Source organism: Sus scrofa, chromosome 7, assembly GCF_000003025.6.
Source record: "Sus scrofa isolate TJ Tabasco breed Duroc chromosome 7, Sscrofa11.1, whole genome shotgun sequence".
NCBI lineage: Eukaryota > Metazoa > Chordata > Mammalia > Artiodactyla > Suidae > Sus > Sus scrofa.
In genome coordinates this window covers 25,242,856-25,261,465 of record NC_010449.5, presented here as the reverse complement: position 1 = coordinate 25,261,465, position 18,610 = coordinate 25,242,856, and the positions used below count along the sequence as shown (strand labels likewise).

The 18,610-nt window shown below is 54.0% G+C and overlaps 3 protein-coding genes and 1 non-coding gene across 7 annotated transcripts; all 4 read right to left on the bottom strand.

Annotated features, from left to right (window-relative positions):
• Nucleotides 5,940-9,959, bottom strand: RING1 (ring finger protein 1). The gene is given in 7 exon segments (NM_001190235.1): nucleotides 5,940-6,359; nucleotides 6,648-6,921; nucleotides 7,103-7,492; nucleotides 8,401-8,616; nucleotides 8,713-8,873; nucleotides 9,569-9,701; nucleotides 9,823-9,959. Coding segments are annotated over 6 exon segments (1,221 nt in total). The 5' UTR covers nucleotides 9,647-9,701; nucleotides 9,823-9,959; the 3' UTR covers nucleotides 5,940-6,257.
• Nucleotides 10,545-10,627, bottom strand: MIR219A (microRNA 219a). The gene has a single exon (NR_038605.1). It is a non-coding gene; the product is annotated as a microRNA 219a (primary transcript).
• On the bottom strand, nucleotides 11,680-13,889 carry HSD17B8 (hydroxysteroid 17-beta dehydrogenase 8). Of its 2 annotated transcripts, NM_001130730.1 has the most exon segments (9): nucleotides 11,680-11,873; nucleotides 12,068-12,142; nucleotides 12,317-12,359; nucleotides 12,564-12,648; nucleotides 12,761-12,846; nucleotides 12,949-13,041; nucleotides 13,159-13,275; nucleotides 13,376-13,593; nucleotides 13,781-13,846. In NM_001130730.1, coding segments are annotated over 9 exon segments (780 nt in total). In that variant the 5' UTR covers nucleotides 13,827-13,846; the 3' UTR covers nucleotides 11,680-11,856.
• SLC39A7 (solute carrier family 39 member 7) lies at nucleotides 14,059-18,604 on the bottom strand. 3 transcript variants are annotated; one of them, XM_005665856.3, is made up of 8 exons: nucleotides 18,351-18,604; nucleotides 17,626-18,040; nucleotides 17,369-17,537; nucleotides 17,168-17,221; nucleotides 16,871-17,035; nucleotides 16,580-16,720; nucleotides 16,177-16,373; nucleotides 14,059-14,901 (listed from the first exon to the last, which is right to left on the bottom strand). In XM_005665856.3, exons 2-8 carry the CDS (start codon nucleotides 18,034-18,036, stop codon nucleotides 14,629-14,631), a joined length of 1,410 nt encoding a protein of 469 aa, XP_005665913.1. In that variant the 5' UTR covers nucleotides 18,037-18,040; nucleotides 18,351-18,604; the 3' UTR covers nucleotides 14,059-14,628.

Sequence of the window (18,610 nt, the reverse complement as noted above, 5' to 3'; positions counted from 1 at the left end):
CATACAGTGAAACTCCACTATTCCTCCACTTCAAATTCATTCTGACTTTTTTTGGCCATTTACCCTTCCACGAGAATTTTAAGAACAGCTTATTAGGTGCCATAAAATAACTTTTTGGGGTTTTGATTAGAACCCTATTGAATTTAGAGATTTGAGAAAAATTATTAGCTTTCCATTGAATTTTCCTCTTCGTGAGCGTGGCATATCTCTCCTTTCTTTTTGCCTTCTTTTCATGTTCTCCAACAGAGACTTATATTCTCCATAAAGATCATGCACATATTTTGCTATATTTATTCCTAAATATCTCATAGTTTCTGTTGCTATTACAAATGGTGTTTTCTTAAAACAAAATCTATTTGTTTACTGCCATGGGATAGGCATACTGATTTTGAATATATCTTTCCCCCCAGAAAGGGGTGTGTTAGTTTAATTACTTGTAGACTCTCATAAATTTTCTTTGTAAATAATCAATCATCTATGCATAGCGATGGCTTTATTTTTTACTTTTCTTACTGTACCAATTCAGACCCTCCCCCCAGCACAAGTTGAATAGAAACAGTGAAAACTAGTATCCTTGTATTAACATTGGAAGTTTGTTTGTTTTGCTTTTGGGGGCCACATCTGTGGCATATGGTGATTCCCAGGCTAGGGGTGGAATTGGAGATGCAGCTGCTGGCCTATACCACAGCCACAACAATGCAGGCTCGTTAACCCATTGAGCAAGGACAGGGATCAAACCTGCATCTTCACGGATACTAGACTGGTTCATTACCACTGAGCCACAATGGGAACACCCTGGAGGTTATTTTCTATTCCTAGTTAGCTAGATGTTTTTCAAATCATTAGTGTTAAACTTTATCCAGTGCATTCTCTGTACCTTTTACAACAACCATATTTTTTCCTTTTAATATGGCAAAGTTGTAAATATCATTAATAGATTTTTTTTTAAGCAGACCATCCTTGCATTCCTGGAAAAAACCCTGCATGGTCACACATACATGCATGTATACATACACACATTTGCACAAAATCCACTGGATTCACTTTGCTAATATTTCATTTAAGATATTTAGCCTTACAAGTGTGATTGGTCCTCTTTTTCCATTGTCCAGGATAGCTTATATAAATAAATAATTCCTGCAAGAGCTGGCAGAATAACACAAACTATAAAATCATTTGGGTAGTGTGTGGGTGTGTCATTCAATTGATTAGAATTTACAGATCTGTCGGGTTTTCTATTTCTTTTTGAGTCAGCTTTGGTTGCCTTTCATCTAAGTTCCCCCTTTCTTCAGGACTAAGATCTCTTCTGTCCCTGGAGGCTGGTAAAACAGCCCTTAGGTAACAGAACTTGTTCCTTCCCAGTTCCCTCCTAGTAACCACAGCCACAGCCAGTGCATCCTCCAGCTTTCGGTTTCCTCTTTGTTTCTAGTACCTGGGGTTTTACTTTTGAGAACTTAGTCATATGTTTACGTTTTTCATATTTTATACAGTATTTCTAGGTGATGGTGCGTTCAGATTTTCTAATGCCTCTATCTTGCTTGATTCTGAAGTTGTTCTCATTTTATCATTAAGAAGGCTAGGGATCAGAGTGGTTTCATAGCCAGTTGAAGGCCACAGTGGCCTTTTACCTAGTTATTGAACCCAGATATTCTGGTTCTGCATTCTGTACTGTGGCCACATTATTCATGCTGCCTTCTGAAGCCAATGAGGCAAAACCAGGAAGGGCCCTTAGAGACTCAGAGAGGGAAGGGGTCTCATACTTAGGCAAGATGGAGGAGGCTGTGATGAAGGCACAACTGTGGAGATGGCAGAGGCCAGGTAATACGGAAGAACAAATGGTGTTGAGAAAATGACAGGTCGGACTTCAGGGCTTCAGCTGCTGGAGGGAGAATCATGACCTGAATCCTGAGGTCCGGAAATGTGTCTTCCCTTCCCCCAGATCCTGGCACATGCATCATTCAACCAACATTTGAACTCCATATTCATGGAGTGTTCAATTCTCCGTCCAGGGAATGGCAGGAGTGAGCATCCGCAGTCATGGTTCCTGCCCTCAGGGAGCTTACTTTCTATGGGGATCCAGACATCAATCGAATAATCCCTAACAGGAGTTCCCCTCGTGGCACAGCGGAAACGAATCTGACTAGGAACCGCGAGGTTGCAGGTTCCATCTCTGACCTCACTCAGTGGGTTCAGGATCTGGGGTTGCCTTGAGCTGTGGTGTAGGTCCCAGAGGTGGCTTGAATCTGGGGTTGCTGTGGCTGTGGTGTAGGCTGGGCAGCAACAGCTCTCATTAGACCCCTAGCCTGGGAACCTCCATATGCCACCGGTGCGGCCCTAAAAGGACAAAAGACAATAATAATAATAATAGTAATAATAATTCCCAAGAAACTCAGACCTGTGGCCGCACCCAGTGCCCCTGAGGAAGAGCACATCTTGGTGTGGGAACTCAAAAGAGGAGATCTGACCCGAAAGGAAGGTCTAGGTACCTTCCCTGATGAAGGAGCTGAGATCTGATGAAGAGAAGTAGCCTTTCAGGCCCAGAGCCCAGCCTGCACGAAGGCTCAAGCGCTGGCGGGGGGCGGGGAGCAGGGGGCGAGGGGCGGAGGGCAGGGGGCGAGGGGCGGAGGGCAGGGAGCGCCACGCAGCGGAAGTGGAGCTCTAGCGGTGAGCATCCGCGGTGAGGCGGGAAGAACCGCTGGGCCACACCTCACAGGGTTTAGAGGCCAGGTTAAGGACTTGGGTCTTTAACCTAAGGTCGGTGGGAAAGCATTGAATGTGTTTCCGCAGGGTGCCTGAACCGATCAGATCTCCATATTAAAAAAAAAAAAAAAAAAAAAAAAGGTCTCTCTTAAACTCTTAAACTCGGTGTGTGTGCCGCTTGGACCGGAGGCCTTTCCCAGCCTCTCCAGCCATCGCAAGGACGCAGAGAAGAGCCAGATGGTCCAGGTGGTGGGTGGACCGGGGAGGGAGAGGGCTGGAGAATTATGATGGAGACTTGAGAGATATGATAGTGGATACACCTGATGGATGGTAGGTAGATGATGGATTCAGCATGGAGATTCTCACCGTGAACAGCCCAGATCAAATCTTTTGAAGGCAGGGGCCACATCACATGCCTGTTAGTGGTCCCCAGGTCCTAGAACAGTCCTGACACGTGGTGGACTCAACACATATTTCCTGAAAGGGTAAAACTGACCAGCAGTCTCCAAGTGATCCTTTTGACTCTAAGGTTCTTTAATTCCTTTCTGCATGGGGCAATAACCAGCCTCCTGGATGCACCACAGAGAGAAATATGCCAAGTTCTAAAGAGTCTACCTTATCCTTTACCACTGCACTTAGATGCATGATCTGCTATGGTTTAGGGAGCAAGAAGCCGGAGAGAGAGGCTTCCCTCCATCCCTTGGCCCCCACACCTGTTCCCTTCTTCCCCTCCCATCCACCCCAGCCTGGTGGCACCTCCAGGTGAAGTTTTTCCTAACCATCCTATGGCAGCTAGTGATTCCCCTGACACCCCTCCTTCAGGAGACACTTGGCATTCACCCTCTAAGGACAAGAGCATCTATTGCAGTGGTTCTGGGCCTTGGCCCACGTCACATTCACAAAGAGGGCTTGTTAAAACACAACTGCGGACCCCCACCTCAGTTCTTACACAAGTTCTCATGGTTTGTATGTTTCCAGGTGGAGATCTGGACCCCAATCTGCCCAAGTCTAGCGTCAACTTTTCTTACTCCACCTTGCTCCTCTGGGTTGTTATTTTCCTACGAGTATCCTGTTCCTCAACAAAACAGTCAAGGAGTTCCCATCAGGGCTCAGCGGTAATGAACCCGACTAGCATCCATGAGGACTCGGGTTCGATCCCTGACCTCGCTCAGTGGGTTAAGGATCCAGCTTTGCCATGAGCTGTGGTGTGGGTCACAGACTCGGCTCAGATCTGGTGTGGCTGTGGCTGTGGTGTAGGCCAGCAGCTACAGCTCAGATTGGACCCCTAGCCTGGGAACTTCCATATGCTGTGGGTGTGGCCCTAAAAGGACAAAAAAAAAAAAAAGTCAAGTTCCCTTCTGCAAATGTTGTTTCTCATTCAGTTAAGCCCATAAGTGTAGGTTTAACTGACAGGGGCTGAAGGACTTGGGGAAATAACCCAGGGGAGCAGGGAGTGGAACAGACACACCCCCAACACCTTCTTCTTCCGCCAGGAAGGAAAATGCCTGGGCAGGTCGGGTAGTCAGTTTGTCTTTGTTGTGGGTCAGGGAGACGTACCTGGGGCAACAGTTCTGTGTGTCGACTCACTTGGTGTCACCTCAATAAACAGGCATGTCTCCAAAATTCACCGTCTTGGGGACAGAGGAGGGCGACAGAGCACTGGCAGCAGAGAAGGGCCCTAGAAGTGTGAGAAACGGCATGGCGGGCAGGGTGGGGTGGAGGTGTGGACTGGGGCTCTAGGAGGGGAGAAAAGCGGGGCCAGGACCTGCAGGCGGTTCCGGGGTGAAGCAAGAGGCCAGGGGAACAGGCAGAAGAGGCTGCCTAGTCGGGTAGGGCTGGCCAGAATGGGGATCGTGGGGAGCTGGGGTAGGGAGGGTGGGGGAGTCCGCTCCTGGCAGCCCCTGGAACCAGAAGAGAAGCCGAGTTCATTCCAGACTCTTCACAGCTTCCACCTCGGTATCTTCCCCCTACTCCTCCGCATCTGTTTTTCTCCCTTGGAAACTCCAGGAGTCACGCCCACCTTCCTCCCGCCCTCACATCCCGGGAGCGTCACCCCCCTGGATACCTGGGGTGGGAGAGAAGGGGAGTCAGGATCTGGGCTCCAGGGAGGCGGGTGTAGAAAGGGATGAAGTGGCTGTTGTCTACTTCTGCAGGATGAGAGGTCTGGGGTGAGCGCCCGGTCACCGTGTCTGCGGTCTTTGTGGGCTGGAGGGTACCCCCCTGCATGCATCCGTGGGACTGAGGGTGATAGCAGGGGGGAACAAAAGAGAGAAACGCCAAGCGCGGAGTGGGGTGCCCTCCGGTGGACTGTCAGAACCGGATGCCGACTCCTCCGCCAAGAGGGCAGAGGCTGAGTGAGCCTGAGGAATTTGGGGCGGATGGGGTCGGGGGCTCGAAGGGCAAAGGAAACAGGAAGTGAGGGGCAGAAAGGGGGGGGACGCCGGCGGGAGGCAGCATCAGTCCCTTCGGGAGACGCGATTCCTCCCCAACCCCGCAGTGCACAGCGGGCCCGGGACGCGGCGCGTAGCTGTGGGCCCCTGACCTCCGACCCCTTCGAGGAACTCGAGACGGGAGGCCGCGAGGGCTTCACTCGACGTTCCCACCCCTCTGCTCTCAGCCGCTGCCTGGACAAGCGCAGAACGACAACTCCCGCGCGCGCGCGGCCCTCCCTCCACCCGACCCGGGCTTGGAGGGGACCCGCTCACTCAGTTCTGGGAACTGTAGTCCCCGCCCCGGCCTCCTTCACGGGGAGGCTGCCCGGGGGGCCGGGATGTCTGGGAGCCCTCCCCACCGCCGCGCCTTTTCTTTCGAGCTTTAGATAAACCAGGTTCTCGCAGGGCAGGGAGGAGGTATTACACCCTTCCAAACACCACGGGCCGGTCGTGTATACAAACATGCCTTACTCTCTCGAGCCACTTTCCTGCTCTCCCCGGCGTATTGAAACCCGGGATCTCAGCGTGGGCATTCAGGTCGTAGGGGGGCAAGTTTGGAGCCTGACTTCACACGTCTCTGCTCCTCATCGGGTCTCCCCTAGCTTCACAGAGCGTTCCTTCCTATTTAGTTACGTATGTGATGATTTGAAGTTTCAGAAAACCGGGATCTACACACCATGAATAAAAGTTGATATTTCCTCCCCATTTCCAAGGCTGACTATATATGATTTCTACGGTTCCCTCCCCAATCTTTTTTTCCCCCTTTCCTTCTAGTATACCCCAGATAAAGAGACACAGAAGCACAAGTTTCAAAGAGGAAAAAAGCAAATTCGTTGTTGGCGGGAGGTATGAAGGGGAAGGCTCTTCACCCTCCCCACCATCGTGTATGGATAGGTAGTTGGGGGCAATAGAAAAGGCAGTAGATGGGGGTGCAGGCCCCACGCTGTACAATATAGAAGAATCTGATATAGATACTTTGTATAAAAGCCACTTGTTCTCATTTGTGTCCTCTTGCTGGCTGGCCGGGCTGGGGGGGGACTGGGGTGGGGCAAAAAAGCTGGGGTCGTGGGCCAGGATACAGGGACACCCCCATGGTCCCCATCCTCTGGCTGTCCCCTTGTGGGGTCACTTTGGATCCTTGGTGGGGGCATAGCAGAGCTCCAGTGGTCGGGACACCTTCCAGAACTTCTCATTTACCAGCTCCAGGGTCAGCGAGCCATTCAGTGTCTAGGGAAGGGGCGGAAGGGAGAGGAGCAGGGCAAGGAAAAGTACATTGGGAAAGATGGTAAAGGAAACGAACGGGAGGGGGAAAGGGACCAGGGGAAGAGAAAGACAAAAGGAATGAATGCGGCAAAGCAGGGGCATGGATGATGGGGAAAAAAGGACAGAGAAGGGGAAGGGAGATGGGAGATTTAAGAGCGAGAAGAGGGTTGGTCTGTTAGGAGGTCAGGTTCCCAGGGCCGAAAGCCCAGGCCACCCTGGTCTCCCGGCTGGCAGCTGCCCTCAGACTCTCACCGTGAAAGCTCCGCCCCCAGGGGCGATGTAGATGGTGTACTGCTTTTCGCTGACACCCTCCAGACTGGGCAAGGCAGGCTCCTCAGGGCCGTCACCTCCTCCGGCACCCCCGCCCTCCCCACCACCCCCATCAGGTCCTCCGGCATCAGAGGCGCCCCCTCCAGGCCCTCCTGGCTCCCCAGCCTCTTGCTGCTGCCTCCGTTCAAGGGCAATGCGAAGGGCCAAGTACTTGGAAAGATGGTCCACTGTGGCATTCCCAGTTGTCTTCACATACCTGGGGTAGGGAAGAGGGCAGGTTTAGGGCACAGGAAGACTCAAATGGAGAAGGGAAGCAGGGGTTTCCACAAGGGCCTCTGGGTTAGGGGCTCTTTCTGGGTTTGGGCAAAGGCCATTTCTGACGGAAGATTATGCGACCTTTGGTTTCGCAGGAGTCTGGGGAAAGACAAGGCTCTCACCTAGTCTGGCAGTATTCTCCCTTCTCCACGAGCAGGGGGTGGGGCCGGAACACGAGCTCAATTTCTCCACCTGGCTCTGGGGGACTGGGAGCCCCAGGAGGGCTTGGGGGACCCAGGGTTCCCCCTCCCAGGGTCCCTCCCCGGTCACCAGAGTCTTCAGAACCGGCACCCCCACCCACCCCACCAGTGCCACCTCCCCCTGTCCCCACACTGCTCCCCCCTGCACCCCCTCCACGGGGTCGCTTGGGAGCAGGGCCCGGGGCAGAGTCAGGGGCAGAGTCTGAGCTCACATCCTCTCCATCCCCCTCTCCCTCCCCAGGCTCTCCTTCCCCTCCACTCATCGTTGTGGTCTGATCTGACCCAGGCATTGGCCGCCTCACACGCTGGGCCCTGTGGAAGCAAGGGGTTGAGGTTAGAAAGTACCAAGGATAAGGGGTTTAGACTTTAGACTTCAGGGAACTCTTAATGACACTACCTAACAATTACTAAATACTAACTACATGCTAAGCACCCTGCTAAGTGTGTTGCACTGGTGCCTCACATTATACAAATCCTAAGGACACAAGTAGTTGCATCTTCTCTCTTTTATGGCTGAGGAAACTGAGGCTTGGGAGAGGTTAAATAACTTGCTCAAGATCACAGTCCCTTTGCCTCTCAGAGTGTGGTCCAAGAACCAGTACCAGACGCTTGTAGAAACGAAGACTCTCAGGCCCAACCCCTGACCTACTGAATCAGAACTTGCACTTTTAACAAGACTCTCTGGTAATTTGGATACACATTAAAGATTGGGTGATGCTGACCTAGGAAGTGATTTAATGCCCAGCAGTGCAAGCCTAGAGTTTACGCTCAAAAACCACTCGACCGGAGTTCCCACTGTGGCACATCAGGATCAGCGGCATCTCTGGAGCGCCAGGACAAAGCAGGTTGGATCCCTGGCGGAGCACAGTGAGTTAAAGGATCCTGCATTGCCGCAGCTGTAGCTGCAGCGTAGTTGGCAACTGTGGTTCAGATCTGATCCCTGGCCCAGGAACTCCATATGCCACTGGTGAAGCCAAAAAATAAGTAGATAAATAAAATTCAGCTTAAAAAAAAATCACTCTACTGTTCCAACTTTTAAAAAGTTAGAATAGTACCAGCTGCTAACCAAGATACTGCAATTTACATCTATGACTTCCAGGCGTGACAGACTGCAGGCAGCATCAGGAATGCTAAGGCTTAGAAGCAGAGACAGCGCCAGGAGTCTGACCTACAGATCTGTCCCACCCACCCTGCAGCCGCCTTTCTCCTCGCCCCCGAACCTGTGCATGGCCTGCATGCGCAGCCCCTCCTCAATGCTGGAGCTCAGTGCCTGCTGGTTGTGCAGGCGGCTGAGGCGGATGAGCACCCTGTCTTGGTGGGCCTCGTATTCCTCCCGGCTGGGATAGATCTTAGAGATCAGGGCATCAAAGTTGGGGTCTGGCCGCAGAGACCTCTTGGATACCAGCTTCTTTCGGCAGGTAGGGCACTCCTTGTTCCTAGAGGGGGAGAAAGGAAACCCTATGTAGTCACCAGGACATTGAGGGCCCAACTCTGTACCTCTCACCCCACCTCAAACATGTCCCTCCTGTTACCCGCTCCGCAAGGCCGTGACAATGCAGTCAGAGCAGAATCGGTGGAGGCACTCCTTGGTGGTCATCGTATTCTTCAGCATGTCCAGGCAGATGGGGCACATGAGTTCTGAATGCAGTGACCGAGGGGAAACTGCAATCTCTGTGCCATCCATGATGGCTTCCTGGAGGCATCAATGAGCAGAAAGGTAGTGGTGGGTTGGGGAGAAAAGGTTTTAGAAACAAGTGGTCCATGAAATTTGGAGGTTTGAGAAATACAGTGAGATGGCAGAATCTGGTTGCCCCATGTTGGCCTCTTGAGGAAGATAAGAATTCTGAGTAGGAGCTTTGGAATAGGAGGATCTAAGGTTTGGTGATTGGCACAGATTTTCAATCTGGGGAAGACTTTGTCAATAGGATCTCTAAAGTATGGTCCTGGTAACACTTATATCAAAATCCCCTAGAGTGCATGTTAAAAAATGCAGAATCTGGGGTCCCATCCCAGTACTGGATCAGAATGTTAGTGGCAGATGACAGCAAGCCGGGAATTCCATTTTTAATAAACTCCCAAGATGAGTCTTAAATGCCCTGACCTATGATGCTGAACTGAGAAAGAGGGAAAGGTAATTTCTGTTTACTGTCTTTCAAATGAAGACAGTAATACTTGCTCTACCTCTCTGGCCCGTGTGTTTTGAGGATGAAATGAGATAAAGGTGAAAGGCGCTTTAAAAGATTAAGGTGATTCAAAGGTAGGGCCAGGGAGTGTGAAACCGGGCAGGGTCAGAACGGGGCCAAAAAAATTTCAAAAGAGGCTGTGAGAGGAGCATCTGTGGATAGAGGGGGGAACGGGAGTATGCTGTAAGGGGAGAATCCCTGTCACCTGCGGGGTCCGGTGCAGCTCGTACAGACTCAGTTCCCACGTTTTGCTGGCATTCTGGGCATTCGCCGGCGTCGTCATGGTGACCGGGCACAGACCCCCCACCAGGGCTCCACCACCGAAGAGGAGATGTAGACTGGGTAGTGGGGGAAGGGGGAAGGGGAGGGAGAGGGTTAGGGGGGCCGCCCCCGGCGCAGACCCCGCCCTCCCGAGGCTGCCCCCTCCACTCCCCACCCCGCGCCGGCGCAGCCCCTCACCCGGCTCCAGCCGTCCGCGCTCCCGCTGCCGCAGCGCCTCTCCTGGGGCCCGGGCTCCCCGGCCGAGTTCGCTCGGTCTGCAGCCGCTGCTCAGACAGCAGGTCCCGCCGCCGCCGCCGCCATGGCCCGGGCGCTAGGGCCCTACGTCACTTCCGCCTGCCCCTCCACTCCACTCCACCCCACCCCCCCGCCTGCGGAGACGTCACCCGCCAGTCGCGGCGCGGGTGGGACGCGACGTGGACGCCCGGGTTCCCCCGCCCCCCTGAGGAGCCGGCGTCCCCGGAGTCCCGCACCACGTGGGGACCGCGGTCTCGGTCCCCGAGCCAGCACCGTCACGCGGCCAACTTTTGCCACCCTTCCCTTCCCAAGGTCCCCACTCGGGGCCTCTGCTCCGGAGTCCGGAGGGCGGGGCCTGGGATCGCTCGGACCCCGGGAGGGGATGGAGGGAATTGGAAAAGGGGCCACCTCCCCCACGCCGCGTCCCCTGCCGGCTCTTGGGGAGCGGCTCCCTTCTTCCCCGAACACAACTTCTCCATAACCCCAGCCCGGGATTCCGGAGATAAGGAGCCTCTGCCAAGGAACCTCTGCCGCTACAGCCAGTCTTGTGAACGCAACTATGTCCCTATGTGTCCGGGATTCCCCTTACCGCCCAGGGGACTTGCTCCACCCTCCGCTTTGGCTCTGCCTAGACTCTCCGACCCGCTCTCCCCTCGAGGTTTGGGGGCGACGGCTCGGGACGTCCAGACTCAACTCTCGGCCAGAGCTATAGACTCGAGAATTGCGTTTGGACAATCAAGAGCCGCGGCCCGGGGCGGGGGAGGGAGGCGCACGGGAGGTACGGGGGAATGGAGACACCATGCGGAAGCAGGGACACACACACTCAACACACACACACACACACACACACACACACACACACACAAGATGGGGCCCCAGTCGGGGAGGGGGTGTGCGCGTGTGGGGAGGGGGTTGGTGGCACAAGGGGCCGAATGTCTGAAGTGGGAAGCGGGCAGAAACCTCCTCCAGGACTTTCCAGTAAAGGAAGGGGACGGGGAGAAAAGAGAAGAGGAAAGGGCAGAGCGATCCCCATTGAGGGCAGGGGATGAGAGGGATCCGGGGGGGAAAAGAGACCGGGATGGGCGTCCTGTCTCCTCCAGCCTGAGCTGAGGCTCCCAGACTTGGGCTGCAACTGCCAGGGGGTGGCCTGTTTCTGGGACAAGGCAGCAGTGGGTCCCCTCGCCCCCTCTCCCAGTTCCCCCCTACTTCCCTGTCCTCTCCTTCAGTCCGTGGCCAGTCCTTATGTGGGCTCCAGAGTCGATTAGCGCGGACCCCCTCCCCTTCCTCCTCCTCCTCCCAACCCCCTCCCTTCTGCTCTCCTCCAGCCCTTTTCATCGGCTGGTCCATTCCCCTAATCCTGGCCCCCTCCCCTAATCCCCCCCCATCCGACCCCCGGCCGGCTGCAGCTATTGTAAGGTGGAGAGAAAAGGGAGGGGGGCACTCAGAGAAAGGAGAGGGGTGGGGGAGGGCCACCTGTTCCAAGACCCCCTTCCAAGGCTAGACTGGACACCAGGATGGGGCCATGAACGAATCACCCTTGGGGACCACAAGGACCCAGGGTATTGGGGGGGGGAGGGACTGGGGCTGCAGAATCAGTGGAAGGGGGTGGTGCAGAGACCCCTCCCTCCAAAAGACCCAGAGTGTCACGCACACACAGTGACACACACTCTCTCCTCTCACACCCGGCGGCGGGGGTTGCCCTGGGAGACCAGGCAGTGAAAGGGAACAATCCTTCCCGAAAGGGAAAGGAGGGGGAGGTGGGGAAGGGTCTGAGGACTTGGACACAAGAAGAACCGGAGGTGGCAGGGAAGAGGATTTGGAATTTATTAGGGTCACAAGCACCCCTGCCTCCCATATTCAGCATTCTTGAGCCATACACTGCCACCCCTTTTGTAGCCTGGGAACTCAGAGTCCTCATCAGCAGGAGGCCGGGCAGAATGGTGGGGGAGTGAGCAGAGTCCAGGGTCCTTGAGGCAGTTACATGAAAAGACCTCCTAGGAGGGGCAGAAACATTTGGACAGATGTATAGGTGGAGACAAATGGCCTGGGGGGAGGGAGCTCCCACTTCTGTCCCTGGCCTGTGGGAACTTCTGCCCTTCCCTCAGTGGCTCCAGACTCCTCTCACTTGCTTTCTCATATCATCTGGGTCCCACTCCCCTGCCTCCTCTTCCCCATGATGGCCTCATACCAGTGACTTCGACTGATGCCCCTGTGATGTATCCACTGTCCTCAGATGCCAAGAACGCGACCACATCGGCCACATCTATGGGAAGGGTGGGGAGAGGGCAGAATCCTACTCACTCTCATAGACCCAAAGTAGCCATCACCTCCCACCAGAATCACCCTCTTGCCTAAACATCAAGCCTGGCAAGAACCTCTTGGATACCAAAAATTTGGGGATCTTTTCATTCAGGCCCCCTCTGCACTCAGTGCTCACCCTCAGGGTCCCCCAGATGTCCCATCGGGATCATTCCAACCACCTGTAAGGAAACACTCATATGTGAGTGAAAGTTTCTTTCATAGGTTTTTTGGTAGACTGAGTCTATGACTCTGTTTTTTGGTCTTCATTCCTCATACGCTTATTGAGTATCTACTGTTTGCTCCCCACTGTGCACAGCATTCTCTCTGAACCCCAGACAGATTGGGTCTCTGAATGATTCTGCCCTCCACCCGTGGTCTCCTACCTTGTCCAGCACTTTCTGTGGCACTTTCTGTGCCATGGGTGTTTTAATGAACCCTGGGAGGACAGAGTTACAGCGGATCCTGTATCTGTGGAAAGGAGAGTGGCTGCTGACTTCAAAGAGGACAGAACACGGACCCCTCCCTGAGACCCTCTACATGCCTCAGCAAAACCTCCCGTGCCCCCAGGTGCCTGACCAACCGTCCGAGCTCCCGGGCTACAGCCTGGGTCAGCCCAATCACTCCAGCCTTGGATGCTGCGTAGTTTGTCTGTCCCATGTTTCCCACCTATAGGTGAGCCAGAGATGTGGGATGAGTCAGGGGTCCCAAGGAAGGGCTCTCCTCTCTGTGCCCACTTGGCTGGCTGATGCCATCCCCACACAACCTGACCTTCCCTATGATGCTACTGATGTTGATGATGGAGCCAGGACAGCCACTGGACACCAGGGCTTGGGCTGCAGCCTGAGTGACTAGAAAGATGCCCTGAGGGGGAGGGGCAGAAAATAACAAGGCAGAAAGGATCAGCCGGGGTGACAGTCCCCCAACTCCCCCCATCCCCAGGCTAGAGGACCCAGAAGTCACAGGTTCAGAGGTCACCACCTTGAGGTTGACAGCTATGACTTTGTCCCAGTCATCTTCAGACATGCGGAGCAGAAATTCATCCCTGGTGATGCCCGCACAAGACACAACGACAGATGGCGGGCGAAAAAAGTAGGCCTATAGAAGGGTAAGGTTACACACCAGAAAACCTTGCAGAGCCAAGAGCAGTGGAGGCAACGTTAGGGCTTTAAAGGGGGCAAAGTCGTCTCGCTTTCACCTGCACTTGCTCCAGCAGGCGCCTGGCGGTCTCTGCCTCGGACACGTCAGCCTGAAAGGCAGCATGGGCCCCGCTGGGTGCCCCCTTCTCACTCCCCGGCCCTCCCAGCAGCTGCACCGTCTCCTGTGCCGCTGCCCCGTCCAGGTCGCAAGCGGCCACGGCGGCACCCTCAGCAGCTAAGCGCACACTGACCGCTCGGCCGATGCCGCTACCTGCACCTGAGGTGGGAGAGAACACCCGAGGAGGGAGGGAGGGAGGCATGGGCAGGGGTCAGAGGTCAACAGGGCGCGAAGTTAGTAAAATTTAGACCAGAGGCCAGAGGTCACAGTGACTCTAGCGTCCGAGGGCGCAACCCCGATATCACTCTGGCACCCTACCCCGCCCGGGAAGCGGACTCCCCCCAACCTGTGACCAGGGCCAGAGCGGAGCGGAGCCGGAGCTGAGACGCCATGGTGAGCCGCGCATGGGCGGTCGCCTCAGCACTGAGCCAATCCGAGAGCACAGGGGGCGTATCAAGACCAAAACCCGTCCAATCCAAGCCCGGCCAGCATTAGGGCACCGGCGGCCACCTCCGCGAGCGGACCTCCAACCGCGGGGGCGTGGCCAAACCCCAGGGCTCCCGGGACCAGGGCAGCCGGGAGAAGAGGGGGCCCCCTTTACCCCCCAAAAAGACAAAGAATGCGTGTGGAGCGGAAGATCCGAGGACTTTATTTCCGTTCACCACCCCTCCTCCCCAATCCAAACATTGATATAAAAGAATAGAAACAAAAAAATCAGGCCATGAGATTAACAACTAGCCCCCCCCCCCACAATCACTCCCAAATCAGGACACACAATTGACATTTATCCCTGACTTCTCCTGCTGTCCCTTTTGTCTAGGGCCCGGGTCTTCCCTGAAGTCTTCTTCACCAACAGGTGGGAGAGAGGTAGACCTTGGAGAAGCCTGTGTGGCAGCTTGGTCCCCTGTGAACAGGTGGGGGTGGGAGACAAGCGCTAGGCTGCCATAACTCTTCTCTCTTCCAACCTTCTTCATGGTTCCACTTAGCATCCCAGACCCAACTGTGGTCCCACTGGGCTGGTCAACCCCAGCTCTAGAGCCAAATCTTGAAGATCTTTAAGCCAAAGTCACCACTTCCCTAGGATACAACTCCTTCCTCTGGCAGATATCGGAGGTCAGGGCCCCCAACCTCCAGACCCCTAACCTGAAGGGCTTAGGACTTTGGGGCTGGAGTGGGGGTGGTTTACCCTGCCTCTCACTCGAGGTGGGCAATCAGCACCATCATGACCACTCCCCCCAGCAGCCCCAACACCTCCAGAAGTGACTGCAATGGTGATGCCTCCCTCAACAGCTCAGGCAAGACCGAAACCGTTGCTACATAGATAAAGCCACCTGCAGTGAATGGCAGAACCCAGCCAGGACCTGTGCCACCTGCAACTTCACTGCCCGCTGCCCCTCCTTCGGTTAGGAGGGCAAAGGCTGTGCCTGCCAGTGCCCCTACTGCCGTCAGAAGTTGTAGACGCATCGCCTGGTGGGCAGAAAAGAGAGAGAAAAGCACTCACTAACATCTAGAGGTTATCAGTGGTTTAGACAAGGCTGGAGAGGTATAGGTGTACATGGATACAGCGCATGTCTTTGGAAACCAAAGAGTAGGCAAAAAGGGGGGCATCTAGAATAGACACTTTCCATTCAGATGGCGTATGGACCACAGTTCAAGAAATACTGAGGAGTTCCCGTCATGGCGCAGTGGTTAACGAATCCGACTAGAAACCATGAGGTTGCGGGTTCGGTCCCTGCCCTTGCTCAGTGGGTTAACGATCCAGCGTTGCCGTGAGCTGTGGTGTAGGTTGCAGACGCGGCTCGGATCCCGCGTTGCTGTGGCTCTGGCATGGGCCTGTGGCTGCAGCTCGGATTCAACCCCTAGCCTGGGAACCTCCATATGCCGTGGGAGCGGCCCAGGAAATAGCAACAACAACAACAACAAAAAGACAAAAGACAAAAAAAAAAAAGAAATACTGAGCTACAAGACGAAATAGAACTTTTCATCCCTCATTTATAGAAGTTCGGTTGCCAACAATACTTCAGAGATGCTGAGTTCAGTTCCAGAACACCACGATAAAGTAAATATCACAAAAGTGAATATCACGATAAAGCAAGTTATGTGAGTTTTTTCGGCTTCCAGTGCATATAAGTTATATTTACACTATACTGCAGTCTAGTAAGTGTGCAGCAGCATTATGTCCACCATATACACAGCTTAATTAAAAATTACTTTATGGAATTTCTGCTGTGGCACAGTGGGTTAAGAATCTGACTGTAGCAGCTTGGGTCGCCGCAAAGGTAAGGGTTCGATCCCCAGCCTGGGAACTACCATTGCCACGGCCGCAGCCATTAAAGAAAAAAAAAAAAAAGAAGGTACTAAAAAATTCTAATCTTCATCTGAGCTTTCAACAAGTTACAATCTTTTTGCCGTTATGACATCAAAGATCACTGATCACAGATGAACATACCAAATGAGATAAAAATGAAAAGGTTTGAAATATTGCAAGAATTACCAAACTGTGACACAGAGACATGAAATGAATAAGTGCTGATGGAAAAAAATGGCGTCAACAGACTTATTCAACACAGGGTTGTCACAAGTTTGTAAAAAACACAATATCTGTTAAGTACAATAAAGAAGCACAATCAAACTAGGTAGGCCTGTAGTACAACTTGCTTGGAACTAATGGGTGGCAGTCTGAGTTTGGGCTGGGTGAGCAGGGGGTAAAGGGCTTGAGACAACCATGTCTGGTACACCAACCTGCTTTTTGCTGCAGCCAGACTGGACCAAGATGGCAAAGTCCCCCACTTCATGGGGCACTTCATGTAGCAGCACAGTCATCGTGGTCAGGATCCCGAGCCCCCGACCTCCTCGAAATGAAGCACCAATAGCTAGACCATCCGTGAAGTTGTGTGCCAGGTCAGCAGCCAGATTCAGATACCCTGACACACGCAAGTCTTGTACAGGAGAAAAGAAAGATGAAACAATCAGAGGCACTCCTCAACCCTAGTCCGAACCCTAGTCAGCCATTATCACATCTCCCCCAAGAGACCACTTCATGCCCAGCCCCAGTGTTTCCAGACACCTGCCATTACCCACAGCCCTTTTCCATGTAACTCGTGATGATGCCCCTTGTCCAAGTGTATGCAACCCTGGCCCTCACCTGACCCTGCTTTTTCCTCTCCAGAATGCTGAGGTCTCACTGGCCCATCTTTGGGCCTTGTGCTCCCTCCTCTTCTCTTCCTCGATGCCCCTGCTTCCTTTTCTTCTTCCTCTGAGCTCTGCTTTTCCTTTGAAGGACACTCTGAGGGGAAAAGAGGAGCTGGTAAGAGTGGGGAATGGAGACCTACCAATATGTCCTCAAAAGGGGAGTCCCCTCCCACCCAGGAGCCATAAAATGAGCAGATTCAGAGGTAGGCAAGACGGTTTTCATTAAAGTATTTCCTAGGCTCACCCTGTCTTCCATGTCCATGACCTCCATGCGTGTGACCGTGAGCATGTCCATGTCCGTGACTGTGTTCATGTCCTCCTTTCACGTGTCTCACAAATTTCTCCACCACAAGAAAGGCGACAATTCCACTGAGGACCCACAGTCCCACAGACAGAATGGGGCCCTGGCCTGGGGATGGACACATTGAGACATTAAGAGAAATATAGATTCCAGACTCTTCCTCCCCAAGTAGAGGAGAACAGGGAGGGACAGACCTTCCCTAGCACCCCAAACCATTATCTCCATCCTCCCCTTCCTTACCACTGTGGGAATGTCCGTGTCCGGGCTGCTCCAGAGGGTGGTGAGAATGGGGTTCTGGAAGAAGTGGGGGAAAAGGTTAGATAAGGGAATATCCCACACAAAAGGTGTGTATTGGGGGGACACTAGAAGGTCAGGGATCACAAAGAGGAAAGAACCCTCTCATTCAAAGAATAAAACACTCTAAGATTTGAGGTCACTTACCCAGAGCATGAGGAATGAGGTGCAGGAAGGCATCTCCCAAGAGCCCACCCGAAGCAAAACTCAGCAGGATCTGGAGCAGAGAGCGGTGCCGAGGTGAGTTGGACTCCACCGGGATAAGGAAGAGGACGAAAAATGGAGCTGCAGAGATGAGCACTGTGGCCCCTAGTGCCTAGTGAGGGAAAGTCAGGGGTCAAGAGGTGTGGGACTTCCCAACAATCCAGAACTCGCCCCCCTCTGCCCCATCCCGGGGGACTCACATAGGCCCAGAGAGTGACAGTGTCCAAGTCCTGCTTGATGCCTGGAGCCCCAGATTCCCCATAGCCTCCATGGCTGTGCTCATGGTCATGTCCGTGTCCTGGGTGGTAGAGGCTCTCATGGGAGTCGCCATGAATATGGCCATGGTGCAAATCCTCATGTGAATGTCCATGATCGTGACCGTGGGTATGCCCATGCCAGATGCTCTCATGAGTATGGCCATGGCCATGGGCATGGCTGTGTCCATGGTGGAAATCCTCATGTGAATGCCTGTGGCTGTGGCCATGCAAGTCCTCCTGCAGGTCTTCGTACAGGTCGCCATGACCCCCGTGTCCGGCCACTAGCAGCCCCAAGGCTGCCCACGTCAGCAGTCCCACGGCCACCCTGTGGGGGGCCCCCAGGCCTCTGGCCATCACGCTGACCAGAGGGACACAGACAATGACTCCACTTGACCCTCAACTGTATACCTATACAGGGTCCGCTTTACTCCGATAGCGCCCTCTGTCCACGTCTATGGACCGCTTCCCCGTCCCATTCTGTCCCCACCCACATTGTCCCCAAGATTCGTTTTCTTTATCCCGAACCCCTTCCCGGATGTAGGGCCCCCGGGATACCGCTCTAGGCTTTGATCCTCCACTCTTGGACTCTCTGGGCCCTCGTCTCTATGGCCCACTAGTTGAGAAAAAAGGCTTGGAAAGGACAGCAGAGAAAAGCGGGCTATTCTCACCGGCTCCGGGATCCTCTCCTTTCCCGGTTTGCTCGGACGTGGCAGTCCCACCTCCAGCTCCCGCGAGAACAGGGAATTCGGTTCTACCTTGGTCCCAATACTTTACCAATATGGCCGCATCCCGGTAGCTATGAAGCGCGCCTGTCCTGGCGCGCACGCGCGAGTGTGGAGGTTATTTGAGGGGATGCTGGGCGAGGCCGCTTAACAGGCTGGAGGAGACCGCCTCCTCGGTTTCCAACTAGACGAGGGGGCGGGAACTA